The 22,441-nt window shown below is 38.3% G+C and overlaps 2 protein-coding genes across 2 annotated transcripts; both read right to left on the reverse strand.

The window, feature by feature from the left end:
• Positions 1-8,743: 8,743 nt before the first annotated feature.
• abtb1 (ankyrin repeat and BTB (POZ) domain containing 1) lies at positions 8,744-16,576 on the reverse strand. The gene is made up of 12 exons (XM_056385603.1): positions 16,320-16,576; positions 14,793-14,855; positions 14,646-14,701; positions 14,367-14,511; positions 13,978-14,137; positions 13,799-13,844; positions 13,278-13,394; positions 12,724-12,836; positions 12,528-12,626; positions 12,245-12,412; positions 11,141-11,341; positions 8,744-9,989 (listed from the first exon to the last, which is right to left on the reverse strand). Exons 1-12 carry the CDS (start codon positions 16,373-16,375, stop codon positions 9,783-9,785), a joined length of 1,431 nt encoding a protein of 476 aa, XP_056241578.1. The 5' UTR covers positions 16,376-16,576; the 3' UTR covers positions 8,744-9,782.
• A 2,110-nt stretch (positions 16,577-18,686) lies between these two features.
• LOC130174998 (deoxyribonuclease-1-like) lies at positions 18,687-22,300 on the reverse strand. The gene is made up of 10 exons (XM_056385258.1): positions 22,155-22,300; positions 21,971-22,053; positions 21,537-21,625; positions 21,350-21,436; positions 21,149-21,261; positions 20,736-20,848; positions 20,343-20,500; positions 20,105-20,201; positions 19,852-19,984; positions 18,687-18,918 (listed from the first exon to the last, which is right to left on the reverse strand). Exons 2-10 carry the CDS (start codon positions 22,049-22,051, stop codon positions 18,797-18,799), a joined length of 993 nt encoding a protein of 330 aa, XP_056241233.1. The 5' UTR covers positions 22,052-22,053; positions 22,155-22,300; the 3' UTR covers positions 18,687-18,796.
• Between the last annotated feature and the right edge of the window lie 141 nt (positions 22,301-22,441).

The raw sequence follows: 22,441 nt of genomic DNA on the forward strand, positions 1-22,441 counted from the left end.
GTCCCCTTGAGTTTCAGTGATTGTTTCACCCTGCAGAGAACAAAAGCTCTGTCAGCAGGACAACTGCTTTCTGACGCCTGAGGGTGAAATGGCCAGGAAACAGGAAAGTGAATGGAAAAAAAAATGCAAGTTTGGACGCGCACTGTTTGTAACTGTGCAAAAAAACATCCTTGAATCTAAAGTAGCTGAACACACACAGGTTATAGAGAGCTTTGTCTAACTTGTATCAAATTACAATAGTAGGCATGCCTGCAGGGAAAACATCACCATTATCAGAGTCCCGTTATAATAATTGTAAAACATAATTATAAACATTAGTTTTTACAATTCTCACAGGCAGTAATCATGTTTAGAGTCCATTTCATTGATTTGGCTGGTCAATAGGGGGCGCTGGGGCGCCGCTCCGTCTCCAATTATGCAGATGAGAAAGACTTTTTCATATTAAACATAAATGAATTAAGAAAAAGTATTTATTAAGTCAATTTTTTTTATTTCATCCTACTTCACCCTGAATCCACCTTATTATTTTTAACCCCTTTTTAAACTGTATTTATTTAAGTTTTATATAAATACTGTATACTTCTTGTATACTTCCGCCAGCTGGGGCGCCGGACAAATGTGTGTATGTGTTTCCTCAAACTTTTGGAGAGCAGGTAACCTGACCTGTAATTGGCCCTCAGACACCCCTTCTTTTATAAGAAGCCAATCGTAATTGTTTTAAGTTTTTCTTTTAACATGATTTGACAGTTTTCTACGGATTTCCATATTTGAGGCTGTGGCTCACTCCTGCTCCATAGACCGGAGCTTTCAGAAGATGACAAGTTCAAGTGGGCCCGAAAGACAACTCTGTTATTTCTGTATAGAAACATCATTTTACACGACGCACACTGGAAGAAAAAAGAGGATAAAAGAGCGTGTACCGGACCAGCCCAATTTAAACATTAAGGAGCAGGCAGGTGATCAAGGACGGGCTTACACTCGGGGCATCTCCCGCTGTTGTCATGACCAACGCGGCTGGCTTGCTGGATGCTGTAAGTAATGACTTTTATTGCTATCCCTGTTGTGTCGGCACCGAAACGTTGTGGACAACGTCGGGGGCTGGACCGGAAGTAGCCGCAGCCATCTTGACAATTGTTTGAAGCTAAGTTTTTTTGGCAGGCTTAGCATTAGTTAGGTGACGGCTACAGGATTGGCATTAGAAAGCACAATGAAGAGGTGACAAAAAATCGGCACATCCTCTTCAGAATAATCGTTTTTGCACAACTTGTGTTTGTGCCGCGCTATATTGATGCCAAAAACAATGTGCAGGAGAGATTTTTTAGTTTTCTTCATGTAGTGCTTCTGGCTACTGACTTAACGTTAGCTGTTGCTGCCCACTGTCCACGAGGAAACGCCATGTTTTTAAACCTAAATACTGGCAGCTTCTATGAACTCGCTCCAAACACTAAGCAGTACTCAAGCAAGACTTCACTTGGACTTATATTATCAACACTTCACTCTTTATGTTACTTTAATTTGTGCATTTACACTTCATAATCACTTCCACACTGTTACCTGCTTGCTGGCTGCAGGATGGGACTCTGTGTGCTGCTGTTGCAGTGCTTCTGGCCGGTGCTTGGGCAGCATTAGTGTTTTTTGATTGGTTTGAAGGTGTAGAAAATTGCATAATATGTGATCTTTAATAAACAATGGTTTTGTCGACTATATAGCAAAAACTACTAATGCACTCCTAAAACTAGACTGAAATAAAAAATCAGACCAGAAAACTTAATAAGAAATGAAAATTAAAAAACTATCATAAATCTGTGCTATAATAACTATAATAAATCTTTTAGCGCCAGCTGCCACTGAACATGATTCCAGTGTTTTATTGTGAAATACAGAAATCCTTCCTCATTGTAGGAAGTTTAACAGTGATTACATTATGTTGAGAATAGAGGACTGAAGCATGCTGAGTTTTCAGATTTTGCAGATCTTCTAAATGTATTATAAATACTAATAATAACTATAAATGGATTAGTGAAAAGTGGAAGGGGGCCCACTGAGGCTGCAGATGTAAGGGGCCCAGATTTTTGTGCTACGCCACTGGCAGCAGACGAACAATGACGATAGTGTATCACTGACAATGACAACCATACATCTTGCCCAGGCAAAAAAATAGTACAAGGTAAGATAAAGCATCATTGTATTAACAGAGAAACATCTCCACATGTTTCTTATTCAATGTTTTGATCTGCGTTGTTGCCTGTGCGCAGATATCTGATATTATAACCCCATTGACTAACTAATACTTTCATTTTGTGTCAGCTACTAAAACACAAAATCAAAGCCCTAGCAGATACAGACGCTCATAACTCCAAGGTCACGATCTGTCGTCCTCCCAGCAGGTTTGCTGCATCTAGTGACAGAGGACCGTCTGATTGTTTACACTGAAGAGTTCAGGGCCAGAGGTTGTTGTCCTGGATAGATTTAGCCGGTCTTTTGTTAGAGGTCTGTCTAAGGTCAGACCAGTCACATGGTAACAGTGTAATCCTGTCTCACATGCAGACGCTGTTTCTATCTCTCTGCAGAGCTGGCTGTGTTCTCTACCGGCAACCTTGTGACTCACCTCAGGTGGAGCATTTTACTGTACACAAACATACAGACAAGATAGAGACATAATGAAGGATGATATGAACACTAAGACATTTATCTGATGAATAAATCCACTAAGATTACATGTGCTGCAGCTAGGGATGCTATGTTTTTGGGATTTGTGTAAGCAAGGGCCAGATATATTTACTCAGCTTTCTCACAGAGCCTGCTGTCTTTGTCAAAGCTGACTAATAAGACCACTGCTCACTTGCTTGTCCGTGTCCCGGCTGCTAATACTTCAAGGGAGCATATAAGGCTTAATCCCATATTACCGTGGCTATGTTAAGTGTAAACATCTGACTGTCACACACAGCAGGAAGATAAACAGAATTCCTGGTTGATAAGGTTGAGCAGCAATCTGAGTTTAGGAAACTTTATAGGCATCTTCAGCCTGGTATGTGCATGACATGAGATGGAAATGTGGGTGAAAGCGGCTGGCTGCTGAACCCCTCTCGTTTAAAGACAATCCTATAAAGAGATCTTCTTGGCGGGAACCTGTCGTTTAATTCAGTGTGTGTGTTGTCTTTGCTGTGCCATTTCTTACATAATGGCTGGCTGGGATTGCACTACACTGGCCCAAGTCCTAAGACTGTCTAATGAAATGTAAACGCAGGCTTTCTGTGGTGCCAAACTAGGACTAAAACTACAATATACTGCACTTCTATGCTGTGTGTCAGTATTGTTTATTGTTTGTTTGTTTGTTTGTTGTTTTTTTTTTATATTCAGTCATGGAAATATAAAAGTGGTGTATACGAGGGATTGGGAGAGAGAGCCAACACTTTTCAGGTCAGTCTCTGGCTAAGTATGGGCTTACCACTCTCTCTCTTTCCTGGTAATCCCTAACTAATAGCAAATTAGGATATTGGCAGTGACAGCAGCAGTGAGTTATGTCTTCCGTCGTCTGGGAGGACGTACGGTATCAATACTCGGAGACAAGGTCGCAAATGTGCAGGTCTGTCCATCACAGAATACAACACAGTTATGGCTAAAATCATAGACTGTGTGGTAGGAGCACACTATAACATCCAGTAAACCATAGAGATTGTGGATTACTTCAGTGGTGGAGGAAAAAAGTTTTTTTTTTAATTAAAAGTATGGCAGTATAGGCAAAAAGTAGTTAAATAAAGGTAAAAGTGCTTATTATGCAAAATAAATGGCTCATATCGGTGTTGTAGTAAAATACAATATATTATTAGGTTATTACCAGTGATGTGTAATGCGTAAGCAGCATTTTCAATTCGCAGCTGGTCGAGGTGGAGCCAATTCCCACGTTATACACTGACTGGTAGTTTAAAGTACAGTAATGTATCATATTTTTTATATATATTTTCAGACGCAGTGGTGAAATGTAACTCGAGTACATTTACTCTGGTACTTCCATTGTATTCTGCTTTATACTTCTGCTCCACATTTGACAATTGTAGTTGCTACTTTACAGATTAAGATTTTCAACACATAGTATGTGATCAGTTTGTGTAATATTTTCGCTGTATAGAAAGGTGTGCAAATTAGCCTTCACCCCAACATTAAAACAACCATAATAATATTGATTGATAATTGAGTAGTATGATGTATAATAGCATAACACTAACAGGGGCCATTTTGCTGCATTATAAGTACTTTTACTTTTGCTGTACTTGTTGAATATTTTTCTGTTGTGGGAAAAGTTCTCAGATATTTTACTTCAGTAAACATATCAATTCCACAGTGTAGAAATACTCTGGTACAAGTAAAAGTCATGCATTCAAGGTTTTACTTCAGTAAAAGTACACACCTTTAAAATATATTTAAAGTACCAAAAGTAGAAGTACTCACTATACAGAGTTTCTTTTTTCAAAATAATGTAGGCTATATAATATTACTGGATTATTATATGTCATGCATTCATGTGTACATCACTTGAACGTTGTAGTTGGTAAAGGTGGGGTTAATTTAAACTTTTCATACTGCTGGGTATAACTTGATATACGATACTACTTCACAACTTATTTGTTGATCATATTTTATACTTATAATCTGAATCTGAAAAGTAACAAATAACAAAATTGTCAAATAAATGTAGTGGAGCAAAAGCACAATATTTCCCATTGAAATGTAGCCAATTATTAGTAAAGGAAATTGCATAGAATGGACAAATTCAAGTAAAAAAAAAAAATATATATATATATATATATATATATATATATATATATAAAAAACACATCTTACTTGCAACAAAGCTCATGTTATCAGCTTTATGTCCAACCACCTGCAGCCTTCTCCATCTGCTCCAAATATAATGAATCCTACATGTGAGCCACATATAGAAAAACATCATGGTTGAATAGAGAATGTCTCTTCCTAGAAAAACATGCGCACAGATGGTATGATCGACACAACTCTGCATGTTCTGTACACGTCAGCCATGTAGCACCTGAGGTGAAATTTGATGCAGCATAAGAAACCACCAGAATAAGTCAGCACGGGCGACCAGAGAGCAAAATCTGGTGCTATTTTTAACATGTTGTTATCGTGAACCAAAGCTCCTACTACTGATCTTTATTACCAGAAACTACATCAGAAGAGGCCCATGTGTTTATAACCCTGCACACCCAGGAGTTAAACCTACACCCAGGCAGATAATACTTTTATTGAAGGAGGGGGGAAGACGGAGCCGTTTCTCCATTTGTCTGGTAGATTTCCGTCTTTGCAGATTCTTGCATGAGGAGACGTCACAGTGTCACACTGAAGCCTCAGTGAGTCACACGGTGGCATGAGTCAAGAGCCAAGAAATGTTACCCTTTATTGCACTCTTCAGGATTTTTATATTGTTTTTTGGCAGAAAAAGATGGAAATTGTCAAGAAGATTTGTTTTTAAGGACTGTACAGGCCACGTGACAGACATATGAATCATAAACTGGACAGAGAAAATAAAAACTTAGTTTTAGTACAACCAGTGTCCTTTTTTTAAAGGAGGCTGCAACTTGATGTGAATATATTAAAACTGCAAACCAGTATGTTGCCATTGATTTGTAAAGGAAATTGAGATTTGTTTGGGATTTGAAACACAACTAATTAGTTAGTTAAAATATGTATTGGATGAACATGCATAGGGAACATTAATTGGTGTCACTGATGGAGGATGCACAGATTTCATGCCATCAAACATCTGACTCTTATCAGATGACTCTGGATCAGATAAACTGATTCATGTCAGCTGAGACTGACAATTAACATAAAAAACAATGACTGATAGTGATGTTTAAACCTTTTATTAGGAGACATTATTAAGGGCCCCCATTGTAAACTATCCTAGAAAATATCACATAGGCCAAAGGGGCAATCTGATTAATTGCTTGACAGGCTGCAAAGAATGTTTTTGCTGCTGTGCCAAGAAATAAACTGACCACGGGATTCGGGTGTGAGTCATGTTCACTGACAACAGAGAAGTTGGGCAATAAAGGTGGAGAAAACAAGATTAAGCGTCTACGGCCGTGTTTGCAGCTCTGTGAGGCGGTGCTCTGAGTGACATTTCAACACATCTTAGCTTAGCATGTTAGCATCCTAACATTTACTGACTCATACTAAACAAAAATTACAGCTGAGGATGTTGGGAATGTCATTAGGTTTCAGGTATTTGGTCATAAACTGAAGCGATATTTTCACAGAATAAGTGAAAGATTTGACATAATGATGGCGCTAGATTAAAAGTCAGGGGATCACTAAATCAATAGGGTTCATCCTCTGCCTATCTTTGGTATCTACACCAAACCTAATGGCATACCATAGCACAGTTGAAAGATTTAAGTAAAAGCCAAAGATTTTAACCTGCTGGTGGCACTAAAGGTGAAATCGGGGGGTCAACAAAGTCAGTGATGTTTGTTCTCTGGGGATAGTCAACATTTCATATCAATCTGTCAATAAGTGGTAGAAATACTTCTGTCTGCATCAAAGTGGTGGATTGACTAACATCCCTAGAGCCATTTACAGTCTGATTTAACTGACAAAAGGTTGGTTTCAAATAAGTCCAGTCTCACAGCTTTCAGGGTTCACTCTGTCACCCTCTGACCTGGGGCCAGTGTAGAAGTCTTCAGCTGCTGAACAGGAACCAACTGAGTCACCAAGCTTTTATCATTGAGAGGCTTGTAAACACTGTCTCCATGGAAATTGAATAAAATGATGAGAAATACAAGATCTTCCTGTACACTCTCCATTTGTCCAGTCTGAAACCCAATAAACTGGACTTTCCCACCCAAAACCAAAACCACACCGAGTTACTTAGCAACAACCATAAAACATTTGTAAAGGAAGCTTGCTGGGGTAATAACTAATTGTGTTGTTTATTCGTGCCTTTTTCAACATGTAAGCCTTCAAGAAGCTGGGCTGGAGGCCAAGGGTTTTGTTATCTAAAGGATGGCCTCAGTGTTTTGGTTGAACTGCACTTTAATGTGTTCTAACAGCGGCTCTGCTCCACAGTGTACTCCCCAGTGGAATTTGAGCTTACCCGCTGTTCTGAACCTCAGGGCTCCATTAAGGTGACATACAACTTGTCTTTGCCTCCAACACTCTTTGAAATTAGAGTGATGGAGCCCACAGGGACGCCAATTATAAACTACAGAGCAAGTGCACTGACGCAAACATATGCACATATTTAAATCACTGCTAACATGTAGCCGTGCCTCACTATTTACTGACCTTCTACGCACCTTTATCAACTTGTGATGAACGAGTGATTTGAAAAAACGGCCCCATTCAGATACTGTTCCCATGAGTTCAGAGCCCTGGATGAAGGATTTATTTGTTTCCCACAATGCATGAAAAGCTGTGTTTCCTCCAAGAAACTGCCATTCTGTGACAGTCAACTCTCTGCAGCCACAGTGATGATAAGCTGAGAAAAGGCGCCATCTTTAGGTGGCTTCCTAAACTTTATCTTAAAGTGTTACTCAGATTCACACAAATATATCTGGATTTTTTTCTAAATAAAATAATGAAAAAATGTAAGGAAAACCTGTTTTTTAAACTTTCATTTCACATTGTATATTTAATAAATCCTGTACTGAAAACTTACAACTTCCCCAAGACTTTTTCTGGGGTTTTTTAGTAGTTAGTAAAATATGGCTTTATCAAGGTAAAAAAACAAGCCATAGTTTTCTAAACTTAACTTTTAAACCATATTAATTTGCTCAACACAAACACTAAATAGAAAGTATAGCACTGACACTCCAACCCCGCTATTAGCATTTATAAGCAGTATAAGCATTTAATAAATTGCTTATAACACACCATAATAAGCAGGAAGCATATTTAAGTGTCAACAACTACAATTCTTCCTGTGAACAACCCATAAGTGGAGGCTGCTGTATAAACAGTTTAACATTTAGTTCTGACCAAGTAATTTGATTGGACAAAAGGTATTCCATGAGTGCTGATAGAGTATAACACTGGGACTTTTATGTATCACTCTGCTTCACAGGTGTTCTATTAACCTACTAGCATTACATTAACGGTTGTTATCTAGCCTATCCTACATTGAAATAAACTTTGCACCACAAAGAAAATATTTCCCAAAATAACATTTGAATTAAATTATATATGGTCGTCAGAAGAGGATGAAGGGAAGAAGCCTGGATACTTCAGCACACTCCTGAGGTAACACGTAGACCAGGGTTGTCCAAACTTTTTTGAGTCTAACATCAAATTTCTGCTGCCCGTTTGTCTGCTTTATGGAAACATTAATTCCACCTGGATTGTAGAGATGTCTACGAACTGTAGGACAGTGCTATCGGTGAAAAGGAAAAATGCAAAGTGAGCTTGCTTCATTAACAAATACTGTGTGGTGGGCCACTTATAGTATATTTTAAGAGACAAGCTGGGGGGCCATTTAAAATTGGTCAGGGCTGGACTTTGACATGCCTGGTGTAGTTAGTTAGTTATTCAGATACTGCATATAAAACCACAAATGTCAACCTCAGGGTGGCGCTAAAGTGGGTGATCAAACGGCCGACATCGTGTTCCCTAGAGCAATTCTGCTAACATGGCTAAAAGAATGTTACAATGAATTCAAATGAAGCCACTATGACATACTTCAACATTCACACATGAGATATGTCGAATAAAACCCTACTCGTGCTTGCTATACAGTGTTTAATTGCCAAAACCAAACGCAGTTATGAGAGATGGATGACATCATCATTCTGAAATCAAATATTGTATTATTTTGCTGTGTTGACGGTGAAATTGACATGCAAACAGTTTAGTAACAGCTCTATTTTCTGGTGCACACACTGGGCAACAGAGGCAATGCTGTTATACAGGGCAGCAGGAAATTGCTTACATTTAAAATGGTAAATCTAAGTGCAGAAGTGTGTTGGGGTAAGTGTAAGTATTCACGCTAGAGGAATGTCATTGGTTGAATAGTGAGGTGAACTACAGCTGCCAAATGCAATCAAATACAAAATAAAAGCTGCAGGCAGGTCAACAATACCTTGACTGCTTCTGTGAAACAAATACATCAGAAAACTATGTCACTTCAAAATAAGAGTTCAAAATTAAAAATATTTTCTGGATGAATGAAATGAATGCACACTTCTATTTACCGACAGCTGTCCAGTGTGAGCCAGTACATTGCATGGACTCGTTCTGCTTTCTTATACTGTCATAATAAAATTAAATAGAGTTCATTATAAGGGCTGGTGCTGAAATTTGTTGAGGCCAAACTACATTTTAAAAGAGCTACAGCTTGTTTAAATTCTAGTAGCAAATAATTTCATGCATGTGCAACACAAAGATGTTCTGTTGTAAATATATAATACACAGTTTCATCAAAACCCATCTTTCAAAACCTACAACAACAGATTAACATGATACTTAATACCAAATATCTTTCCTCAGATTTAATTTATCTCACTAAAACAAACTTTAAACTGCCGACAGAAACAGCTGTCTCTGAATATGCCTCTGTAAAATCAGAACCAGCTCCTTTCAAAATATATATTTTGTAAACCTACTACAAACATACAGATGCATACGTTTTTCTTCTCACCTCATACTGTTTTTTTTTTTCCTTCGCAGATTCACCAATGTATGTCCCCTGCCAAAGCATCAACCTTAAAAACCTCAAACTCCGCAGCAGCTGCAGCCACAGCCACAAACTACAACCTGCCGACCCTTCAACAGTCAATGTTTATGCTGGACAGCAACTCCTCCAAGGCCTCCAGCTTCTGATTGGCCTCTTCGATCGCACTGTACGTCTGCACATTGCTGGCGATGTGGTAGCGGATGTCATCCACTAAGGGGACGGAGTCAGTCTCGTGTCGCTCCTCCAGTGACGCAGCATCCTCTTTGATGATCTCGGCAAACTCAGCCTGCTCCACCAGCTGTGACAGACAGGAGCGACAGGTACATAGTTATGAATTTATCCAGAGGGGGAACTGAATGCGCCTGACCAGAAAATCCAGATCATTAACCTCAGCTCAGAGCTGTTATATTTTGAAAACAGATCTATCACATGTAGCTCCCAAACCCAACAACAAAAATATTATTACTTCAGAGGGTGGACTTGAATGTCACTTTTGGCATAATGGAAATAATACTGTATATGTACAAGAAGTGTACAATCAGTGGCACCAAAACTGATACCAATGATGACAGTAAAACATTTACTAAAACATTGCTTTAATGTATAAGTGTTTGGTGTACTTCTATTCTTATTCCTGGTATGTATAAAGCTACTTAAAATAATATTTTGGTCTTAAATATGTTAAAATTCTAAGAATTAGGTAATTACACTCTTATTCTATTTACCATAGAAAGAGAAAGAATTTCTACATGAAACTATGAAATACAAGAATTCTGATAATACATTAGACAGTAGTAGCTTGCACAGCTCTTAAGTACACAAGCAATGTAACGGGTGCATGGTCTTGCAATCTAATCAGATCGCACAGAATGCCAGCGCTCACAGATAAATAGTCTTCTTGTTCTCTAGAACTAAATCATTTCAGCTATAAGCCATCATGGCTTAAGAATTCTGGTAAACTTGAAAGACAGTGAATAGTTAGAATTACTGCCTCGCCTTGGTATGCATCCATGTCTGTCCAGAGTCATATATCGTGTGAAGACTTTGAAAGATGTAGTAAAAGGTATCAAGTGTATCTTGTCATAATTACAAAATGAATTCTTGAGTCATGGCCAAAAACATTTTTTGTGAGGTAGTAGTATTCTTGAATTCATACAGTAACCTTTTCCCTGCACACAGTCTTATACTATGCCTTATACAAAGCTAATCACCTGCTGGCTCTAGCTTCATTTACTATACTGGACAGACCTGAGAGTGGTATTCAATTTCTTGGTTAAGTATCAACAAAACAGTGACCTAAGCTTATTTCCCAAAAAGCCAAATCTTTCTTTAAAGGAAAAGTCTTGGATTTGTTTTGTGATCTTCAGCCAACAGAATATCCCAGACACACTCCTGTTATCCAGACAAAATAAAACCCATTCCAGTGTCAACACAGACAGAGACACCCACCCGCTCAATGATCTTGGCCATGAACTCTGTGCAGTGATCCTCCAGCCGAGACAGACGGAAAAGCTTGGCCGTCTTCCACATGTACAGAACGTTATCTTCACATATGGTCTTAGCAAGCGTCTTCCCACACAGGCGCTTCAGCCCCGGCAGCAGATACATGTCAGCCACACACAGCACGTCAAACACATTCTCCATTGTTAGCTGGACATAAAGAACAATGGGTCAAGTGTCAAACAATAAAGCTGTGCATTCGAGAAGCATACCAATGTTGTTTAAGAAGTTGTTACTCATTGATTAAAATTCTCTGACTCTCATGGCAATTTTTCAGGCCATAAAGGGTCCAAAAACTCGTTCTCCAGTACATTATCAGCAGGACAGCTTTACTACACAAGTTTGTTTGTGTCGACAATCACTGGTTACACAGTCAAGAACCATATAAATTATATTATACTTATAGATTATACCAGCAAATGCATAGAGTGGAAATATTTGGTATGTTACATAAGTCAAGGATGCAAACATGTTAAACATGCACCCTGCAGTATATAACAGTAATTCCTAATAATTTAATGATTCATCATTAAACACAACTTAAAACTGGCTAAGAAGCAGAAAATGGATGAATGGAAGGATGGAGTAAATCTTTTTTTTTGAATTTTGACGAATTTATCTGAGGTCTGGAACAATAGCACTGGGGATTTTCCAGTTGTTGTAAAAATATTTTATAGGTAACAAAAAAATATTTAAGACATTTGTAAATGAAATGCAAGCCTTTTAAGCATTTTCAAGACCTGCAGACAGTGTGAAAATCTGAATATAATCTGAATATACACAATGTTGCATCTTATTGCATGGTGGACATTAAAATTGTATATATTTTTTATATATATATATATATATATATATATATAGAGTTGGTAACTTTGTCTGCCATCTGTTGGGTGCTGAGCAGGGAGTGTACAGTGGGTTTTTATATAGCCTAGACTAGACTCCCCAGCTGGTAGCCTGAGAAGAAAGTGTTTCTAATTTTAAACATTTTTAAACTAAAATTTTAAACTCCACAAAATGAACACCTCAAACTTCAGACAGAAATTGTGCACTAACCTCTGTGTCATTAGTGTAGATGTAATACATGACGTGGATAAAGATTTCATGGGAGATGTTGTGTAAAGTTATCACTGGGGTGCTGGGCTGGGACTGCAGCTGCTCTCCCTCACTGAAGTGGTCCTCCATTAAGGCTTTAAAGTAATCACTACGCCCGCAGAAAAACACCTTGAGACACACACAACAAAATTCTTATGTTAATTGTTTAATTGACAGGATTTTGGCAGGATGTGAGGGTTTGTAATGCAACTGAGGAATATTATGGGAACTTTGCAGTTCGTACCTTGTGACATAAGAAATTGTAACCATCGACTCTGAAGCAGATGTCAGGATAAGTAGGGAAGCGGTCGACTCTGTTAAAGGGAAGTTCTCCAAATCCAACCTTGGCAGAATCAACCACAAAAGTCTCATTAAAACTGTCAAATACTACCAGCTATAGTGTGTTAAATATCTTCCATTTTTTTGCAACTTATCCTTACTCTTAGCTCAGTGGGCAGTGCACAGTCTGCTAACTGAGCCATCTCCTCCTGAAGCTGACAGCTGTGTGGCTCCAGGCTCAGGACTTTCACACAGATTCCTGGCTTGTTGGACACTTAAGTATGAGGAAAAGCATGAAAGAGTGACAGACAGACATCATTCATCATTCAGACATGAGTCATGTGGAAAACGTCAGTCCAAGGGGCGTCGTGTGGCGTCGTGGTCTAAGCAGGCGCCCCATGTGTAGAGGCTACAGTCCTCGCTGCAGTTGGCCCCGGTTCGAGTCCCGCATCGGATGGCCTTTACTGCATGTCATTCCCCCTCTCTCTGCCTCCCCATTTCCTGTCTCTCTCCACTATCCTGTCCAATAAAGGCACAAAAGCCCAAAAAATATACTTTAAAAGAAAACGTCAGTCCAAGCTGCTGAAAAATGGTCAAGAGGTTAACAAGGCATTACACTGTTTTAAAGTGTTTTGAGGCAATTTGAAAAAGCTCTGTGTATTAGTGATAACACTCATATTACCAGTGTAAATGTGAACCAACAGTACTGACTTACCAAATTCATACAGCTGTTTGCATTTATTCTCCAGCTCCTCCATGAAATCTGCCATCTTGCACTGCTTAGCAAGTCGTCTGCAGTCCTCCACTAGGCTTATATCAATATCCATTCGTCCTGTAATATCAAGGAAAAAAGAAAAACTTTAACATTTTACGTGTTAAGAACGGCAGGAACTTGTCTGCATATGTTACCTTTTTCTAATTTTCTATTATTATTATTATTGTTTTCACAAAAGGTCCTTCAGCTTGCTTATATTGTCAGATATTTTTTAGTTTTCAGGCTGTTTTGTCAAAGTGACAATGCAATGGTACAAAATGGGGACCCACTCAAAAACAATGCTCTATAGTGCTAGTGGTCAGAATCTCCACATCAATGAGTTTCCAATTAATTGGGCATGGTTGAGCTTTGTTATTGACACATTAAAACTAAAAAGTAGTGCAGACTGAATTTTCCTGCAAAGTTTAGAGAGTGTGATCAACGTAGAAGCCTGAATATTTGCTGCTCTAAAACACACAAACCTGTATAGAAATATCGCAGGATGGCTCCAAAGGCTGCAGGATTGATCTGAAATCAAAACAGCTTTTATGCATATAGATACCGATATGACACAATATGACTGTATTAGTGTGTAAGAGACATGACAATGTAATAACAAAGCAGACACTACAAAGCAGCAGCTATTTAGATATTTATGTACCAAAGGATGTTTGAGGGTTATCAAGTTTTTCCCTTTCCATTTGGTCTCAAACATTTCAGTGAAGTACTCTGAGCGTGCACTGAGAACACAGCGGTGGGCCAGAAATGTTTGTCCATGAACCAGGAACTTGACATCGCTGTGTTGACCCTGCTCCAGTAACCTAAGGTAAAAACATACAAACATTTGGATTAGATTAACAAACTGTGTGCAGATTGTCCAGTTGATTAATGCAAAAACTATAAAGGTAGCATACTGTGCATTATTAGTTCATTAATATCATTTTCCTGTTTCTTGTCTATGTTAATTATTAAAACAGATGAGGAAAATGAACTGCTCTGTAGCAAAGTTAAATAATTTACAAGAATAACTATCAGGCATTTGACCCTTACATGTGCAGAAAGTAGTTAAAATCATCCCGCTGCATGGCGCGGACAGGGACACATTTATAATCTTTGAGCAGGCGTCGAACAGAGTCATTTAGGGAGCCATACATGCACCTCTCACCATCAAACGTGTTGGCTTCACACTTGGCACCTGAAAGCAATGAAAGGAAAAAACTGATACTACAGTACATTTCAGTGTTGAAATGTAATGCTCAACACAAAACTACAGTGGAATATAGGTAATCACTCTTTAGATTTTCATTATGTTTGTGTTACAAGCCTTACCACTAGCCAACAGGTACTGGACCAGCTCCTCATGACCACAGAGACAGGCATAATACCTGAAGAACAAGAGTGATCACATTTCAGGTGGTCGGGATAATGATAACATGTCAGCCAAACAAGTAGACTCCTTGCCTAAAGTGCACTTACAACGGGGTGCTGTCCCATTTATCTCTTACATTGAGGTCCACATCTCTTTGTTCAACAAGGTATCTAAGAAAGAGAAGAAAAGAAGTGAGTGGTTACAGTCTACACAATTACAACCTGTCATAACCTGAGAAAGTTACTAAATTAAATTGAATGAAATTGATTAAATAAATAAAACTGAGTACAACTATTTGATGAATAAATTATAATTAATAAATTAATTACATGTATTCAATTAAATAAATTTGAGGTATTTTTCATTAAATTAAATTTATTCTAATTAAGCTGAGAAAAAATTAATTGAATTACATTTATTCATATATGAATAAATAAATTATGTTGACTGTGTTAAATTGAGTTATAAAATAAATGAAATTTAGCTTTATTAATTTTGAAATAAATGAATTTGATTTAACTTAATTAAATTGAGTGAAATAAATTACATTTACTCAATAAAATTGAGTTGTTTAAATTTAGTTAAATTGAGCGATAGACCTATAGGAACCCTTCACACAATTAATGATAGTATGCATATGCCTATGGTAGGCCATTGATATCATGAAGTCAGTTGGTGAGGAGAATGTGGATCCTTTTTTCCTCAAGTTGATCTGCACCTCTTATTAAGTAGCACATCACATATATATTGAACCTTTTTATCTAATCAGAAATAGTTCCTAGTGTTTGGAAATCAGCTCATGTGGTCCCTTTGCACAAAGGTGGAGATAGTAATGATGCCAATAACTACAGCTAATCAAAGAACCATCTCAGCTGTCACACTAGTATTAAGTGATTTGATTGCCAGATTAGGAAAGAAACATTGTGCCTCTGTGTTCATAGATTTAGAAAATGCATTTGATACGGTTGACCGCTTTCTACTGATAGAAAGATGGTTCATTGCTGGTTTTGATAGGGATGCTTGAAGCTGTTTTCAAAATTACTTATTAGACGTCATCGTGTGAGGATGGGCGGGGCCTCCTTCTGTATTGCTATACACAGTATGTTTGTGTCTATACATGTAGACTACATTAATGAAACATATATACACATATATATATATATTCCGCCAAGCTGGACAAATGTACTAGGTTAGGTAGATAGTTAAAACTGCATTGAAACTGAATGTCCCAAAGCAGAGAAAGTATCTTACATCAGTCAAAGTCTAAGCTGTATACCCGGCAGCAGAAATTATCCACATACCATCCTCTTACACTGACAGCTAGCTCCTCAGCTTCCAGGTGAAACTGAGGAGCTGACCTACAAACGTTAGCTAAAGTTACTAGCTAGGTCATCAAAGCTAATGTTAGCAACTTTGCCTTCGGTGTTTACCTCTTTGCAAAACGATGCAGTTAGCGTCGTGTTCAGCTTCAACGCTACAGTCCAGAGCAGGCCAAATAAATGAAGGCTAATGTTTTATAAGACCGGTCTGCGAAAAGGAGTAGCTAACAAGGCTAACAACAACCGTGTAAAGTAAATTAAATTAGCTTTTGGCACAGAAGCCAACATATCGACAGTGAAGCGTCAGTTGCTTACCTAACTCTACAAATGTCGCCCTTTCTGCAACTACTAAACAAATCGTACACATCCATGATCCCCTCGGTGTTTTCGGTCCTCTGTAATGCATTGAGACGGCCTGTCTACTGGACAGGTTACTGGTGATTCGGTGTAGCTTCACAGTTTGCTGGATCGACGCTGAGAAAGTTGGCTGGCTGTCACAGTTTCTTGCAGTTGTTTACAATCTGCTCGGGTCCTCAGTGTTTTGGTTGAAGATTTCCAGCAGTCACGTGACTACAGTGTGTCTACGTCGCTTGCTGTACAGAAAATCGGTAATCTGAGGATTCTTCGTAGAAAGGCATTACTCTCCTGTAACGTGATGCACCCCGCTTTATTTTTTACATCACATGAATACCAGCCGACTAAACCGTATTTTACATCAGGTCCATTTTGTTGACATTCCTACCCGCAGGTAATTTGAATGACAGTTTGCCTTAAAGGCGACGTAACTCCTAGAATCAAAGCACACGTCGGTCATTGAATGCAGCACACGTCAGCGTTCTATCAATCCTTTTTGAAATTTGTTTATGTTTTTGTAGTTTTCCGTCGTGGGTTTTCAAAAGGCGTTTACTGCAATAAAACCGAATCAAATAACGGCAGTGTGCCTTTATCACAAATCCTGAAACAAGCTGTTCGAGCCATGGAACAGCTGTGGGGCAAAAGCCAAGGGGCCTGTACCAAGAGCTATAGTCAATGGGTTATCAAGATATCTTTGAGTTTAAATCAGGATTTCTGGCAGGAGTGACACGCATACAGTGCCTTGCAAAAGTGTTCAACCTGTTGTGATATGACATGTTGACATGACCCCTGTTAAATCACTAGTTTCACTGATTAACAATTAATACATTAATATCTTTATGTGTATGATATTTTAATTTACAACAATAATAATTTTAATGAATCACTAGTAAATGACATGGGTTTAACACCACAAAATATTTTTGGTTTGCAATAGTAGCCTATTCAACCTGCAAACCTCAATTCAGTTAGGTTCATAATGTTACCTTCAGAAGCAATGTAATTAGTTGGATGCTCTGTTGCAGTGTGCTGTATAATAGAGTAATAATAAGGTTTAGAATGAAAATCACTAATCAATATTATACACCTGTTTTAGTGAGGTCCCTGGGTTTGTTAACAACACAAGAGTTAAATACTTCATCCCTATGAGCAGAACTTGTTAGTTGAAGACGTTATAGCAAAGCAAATATGCACACATATCCCCCTCCCAACGTCATAAGTTTTATATGGACTCCTCCCCAGAGTGTCCCAAATGCAAAATAGAGACAGGGATTATAGGGAGTGAAATTAATAAATTCCTCTCTATTACTACAGAGTGTGACCCACTATGCATGTTACTACCTGTATTACTCACAAGTATAAAAGGAAACTCTATAAAATGCTTACATTTACAAGAAAATGCAAGTTCCATCCAAAACATATTGGCATAAAATCATACTTGAATATGTATCTTTGGATTATTTGACATGTATGTTACATTGCAAAGACAATGTATTTCACAGAGTATGGGAGCCTTTTATGTCATATACAGTATTGGTCTAGATATCTCTGCAATTTTCGCAAGAGGGTTTGTATTGACCTAAGTGACACTTGTCTATGAGCACTTCTTTATTTTTACTTTTTTAATCATATATTGTTTAATCACATTGTGTGTGTGTCCCGGGACTGGGTTCACTGGCCAATATATTATGAATTCGCCACAAATAGAATCTAATTCTGTGTAAAACTCTGGCTTTTGAAGGGAATGAGAGATGGCACTCTAATTGGTTTATTACGTGTTATGCCCAAAACACTCCCACGATTAATTAAGAGACTAAATACAACTCTTTTGAACTATGTGCCAGGCTGACTTTTTACCAGAGTAGATCACCGTGGTAACAGGTGTAGGTCACCATTGTAACCCAGGTAGATCACCATGGTAACAGCGGAAGATCATTATGGTAACCTGTCTAGAAGCAGGTTAACTTAATAGGATCAGATCACAATCTATCATAGCCTGACTGCTGGTCAATCAGATCACTGGAAAAACTGGGTGATCATTCCCGCAGGATCAGAGGGACAGTTTACTCCAATAAAAAATACAAAATGAGGATTATAGCTGTATTTTAAGTGCACTGTCAGGAATGACATCAATAAGAATGTGTTTACACTCTTATTTCATCACTGCACCTCAGATTAAATTAAAGACTGTGTGATGATAATTGGACAACTCTGTTGTCTTTAATGAAAAAATTACATTAGGCCTACATTATTTTTAACTTTTTGTGTTTTGTGTGTTTCATATCAGTGCTATTTACCTCATAAAAGAATTTAGAGGCAAAGGACAAATTATGGGACCAAACCATTATTCATTTATTTTGCAATATCAGTTCTACATACAAATGATGATGAAACACAAAAATAGCTTAGTAAAACCAGAAGCATTTGAGATCTACTGGTCATTCTTCCAGTTCCAGTTTGGCAAGTCTGTGTTTTAATAAGGAAATCTGAAGTTGAAGTTTTTCTCGTAACAGCAGGAGGTTTTCTTTCTGCAGTTTCAGCACATCAACCTGTAAACTCTCTGGGAGTAGAAAAACACACGTAATTAGTAAGTATGTAATACCTGTCACTGAAAAGAATTCTCTATTCAAATATATGTATTTTTAATTCAACAAAATTAAGAAGTTCTAATTAAACAGGGTTCTAAGGAGGGACACTGATGCAATAACAATTTGATTTGTTGCATGTTATCTATTTTTTCTTGAATAATTAGCAATAAAAGCACCATTCATGCCAGCGATGCTTTAGTGCCTCTATGTTTGGGTTAGAAATTTTAAAATACATTTTATGTCATAATATTTTTTTATATGATTGAACAGATGCAAAATGTCAGATTCTGATCTTAACAAGAGTCTGATTAAATATGTGCAGTAGTTACTGTGTTTATGCTTTCCAGGACAGAGGATAGCAAGATTTTTCCAGTAAAAGCTTCTGGCCCAATATAGACTTGGGTCCTTGGCCCAAGTTTGGCCAATAAACATCCACATCTGGGCTGATTCCTGCTGTTATCCTGCAGTGTTGGCTGACAGCCATGAAGATTTTCTGTGTGCACCAGAATTGGTCCAGATGTGGTAGTGTCATCTGACAATCATGTTGTAAATTTGTGGCTCAAGTATTCACCACAATAATTTTGCTACTTGGAATAAACTTTGAAAATAGACAATTTCAATGAGATAGGAATTAAGGAAAATACAGAATGCATACCTAACCATAAAGCCCTATGATCCAAAATTAGTTATTGTCGCCACTGATCGATCACAAGAGTGGAAAGTCCCACCTTTAAGGATGTGCTTTAATCTCTAAACTGATTTATGAGAAACACTCCCAAATTCCAAGCATTCCCTCTCATTATTTGTACCCCTGCCTTTCTCAGTGTAAATGTCAAAACAGCTCCACATCAAGGACAAGTCGTCTGTCGTTGACAGGATAGAGTGAATTATAGTTTTGCTTTGACCTGTGACAGTTGTGTTAACAGATGCTTGCTGGGTATCAGCGTTGGAGCATCTTTGGTTGCTCTTTGCCATCCAGAAAGGAGGAGCGCTTCGTAATTCTACCTCAACAGGGTAGTGATCGCTCACTCTCAGGGCCTGCAGGAGGTTGCATATACTGAATCAGTTTTATCACCACAAACAAGGCTGTGAAAAAGCTATTAAGGTGGATAAATAAAGTACGATTATAACTTATGGGTCCTGAAGACACTAACTTACCATTTCTTCTGTCATATCAAACTCTGTGTGGAAATTAAAAGGCTTGGCTGAGTTTGGCACAATGGCTGCCAGCATGTCTTCTCCATACACAACAATCCTGTTAGAGAAATATTCAGTTCATGCCATTAATCAATATGTACATTTTCTTCCTGTCAGAAATAATCCTTCCACTACTATTCACTTTCTTGCAAAAAACCCCAAAACAAACAAACAACAAAGTGTAGTGATGTACACCTGCCTGTCGTAGGTGTGATCATTTGATGTACTTGCAGTGGTGTCCACATCATCACCAATCAGCCAGTGGAAATTCTTGTTGCTGCGAATACGGATCTCCTTCATTTTTTTATGTGTGACATACGCACCATCTGCATTAAAGTCCCCCAGGATCATTATGTTCTAGAGGAAATCAAAAACAGCCACTTCATTACTAATAAAATATCCTGCAGTTAGGATCTAAGAAAACTGGGAAATCCCATCAAAAGTGGCTGCGTTACAACATTGTTCAATGATTATTTACAGGCCATATGATTAGTTTGATCCTCTGATATTACAGTGTAAATGAATTAATTAATGCACTGCTTTAAGGTGAAGCAATGATGCTAAAATACTGCAGCAGGATGATGCAACTCACATCAGTTTTCCATTTATCTTTGACCATCAGGACGACCTCGTACAGCTCGTCCAGCTCTTTCTCTGAGTCCGATGGTCTGGTGTGCACCGGGATCAGCACCACATCCTTCAGCACTGCAACGAAAACAGTTTGGTAAAACCAGACATGCTTGTCTGCTATAACGTGCCCCATCATGATGTAACTCAAACATGTAAGGATGCACACGCATGATGTTGACTGACTGAACTTGATAAACCTGCTGCCTATTTGTATTCGCATGTTAAAACGAAATCGGACTCATTCACTTTGGAAAAACAAACAGGTCCACGTAGACATGACTCAGACATACCAAAGACACCACAGCAACCAATCACATCAACAAACGCACTGATACTGATCTAGTAACTCCCTATACCTTAAGCGCTGACACTGACCTGTGTTGTGTGGTTTGAAGTGGAGAATATACGGCTCCCTTGCAAAAGCGTCCACGTCGTTCACCTGGTTGTCTTCATATTGATAGGCGTCAACCAAGGTGACCACATCATCCCTTCCAGCAAACCAAATATCTTTTAGTGCAGCTGTTTAGTGGTTACATTAAGGAAGTATTGCAGTTCGGCAACATGATTTAATCTCACCTGTAGAGAAACAGAAATTGCTCCTTGTATCTGTTCCTTCCCAAGCGGCTACTGATCTGCAGAGCATAGTGATGGGTTGTGTTGACCCTGAGATGTATAGAATAGTAAAAGTAAGCATGCATACTGCGCAGTAAAAAGCAGCGTCAACAGTATTTGCTTCATTCACAAATAAAAGATGTAAACTCACCTGTTCAGTTCTTTCAAGAACAGTTTAACAGAATCTCCACTCAGATCCACGACCTCCAGAATCAATATGATGTCGTATTGAGACACAATCTATAAAAAAACAAAAGCATCCAATAGCAAGTAAAAGTGTGAAGTTGAGAGGAAGAGAGGTGTGAGTAATACATGCGAATCAGGCATTTTTCCATTTGAAGTTGTGACAGTTTTATCAGATACAGGGTGAAATGACAGAGAAAGTATCATTTTCATTTTCACACACTACCACTTATTCCTTATTCCTTGTTCCTTGTTCCCCCTCAGTCTCTCCTCCGTCCCAAAACTAAACCCTTAATTCTCAAGATTATTACTGATCTTTAATTGCGTACTGCTGTAAACTAAAGCTCCCACGGACACTTGCTCTACTGTGCCTAAACAAAATGCCATTGAGACGTGTTTTACCTTAACCAGAATTGATAGGACATCTGAATCTGAGACTTTTGCCAGTCCAAACCTCCGTATATTGAATGAAGCGATCTTCATGCCTGACAAGGAAACACAGCAGAGACTTAGAGAATTATATAAAATACATTTTGAAAATGATTTGTTATTACGCTTAAATATACACAACACAGACTTTACCTACCTCCAATCAAGTGTTGATGCTGTGTAGATGTCACAGCTTCAGTGGCACACAGCCACACCTAACCTCCAGAATAAAGCTGAACTTGACACTTGAATGATAAAACTCTGTTTTTTTAAGGCAGTGCAATGATTGGACAGCCAGTCTGAAAGGGAGAGAGTTAAAGTGTGAAAACAACGGAAAGACCGAGACGCCAGACCAGTTTTAGCTATTGTTTACAACCACCTTTCACCAACAATGGTTAATGACACTGCACTAAACACAACTGAACTATATATACTGTAGCTTAA

Source organism: Seriola aureovittata, chromosome 9 (assembly GCF_021018895.1).
Source record: "Seriola aureovittata isolate HTS-2021-v1 ecotype China chromosome 9, ASM2101889v1, whole genome shotgun sequence".
In the NCBI taxonomy this organism is placed as follows: Eukaryota; Metazoa; Chordata; class Actinopteri; order Carangiformes; family Carangidae; genus Seriola; species Seriola aureovittata.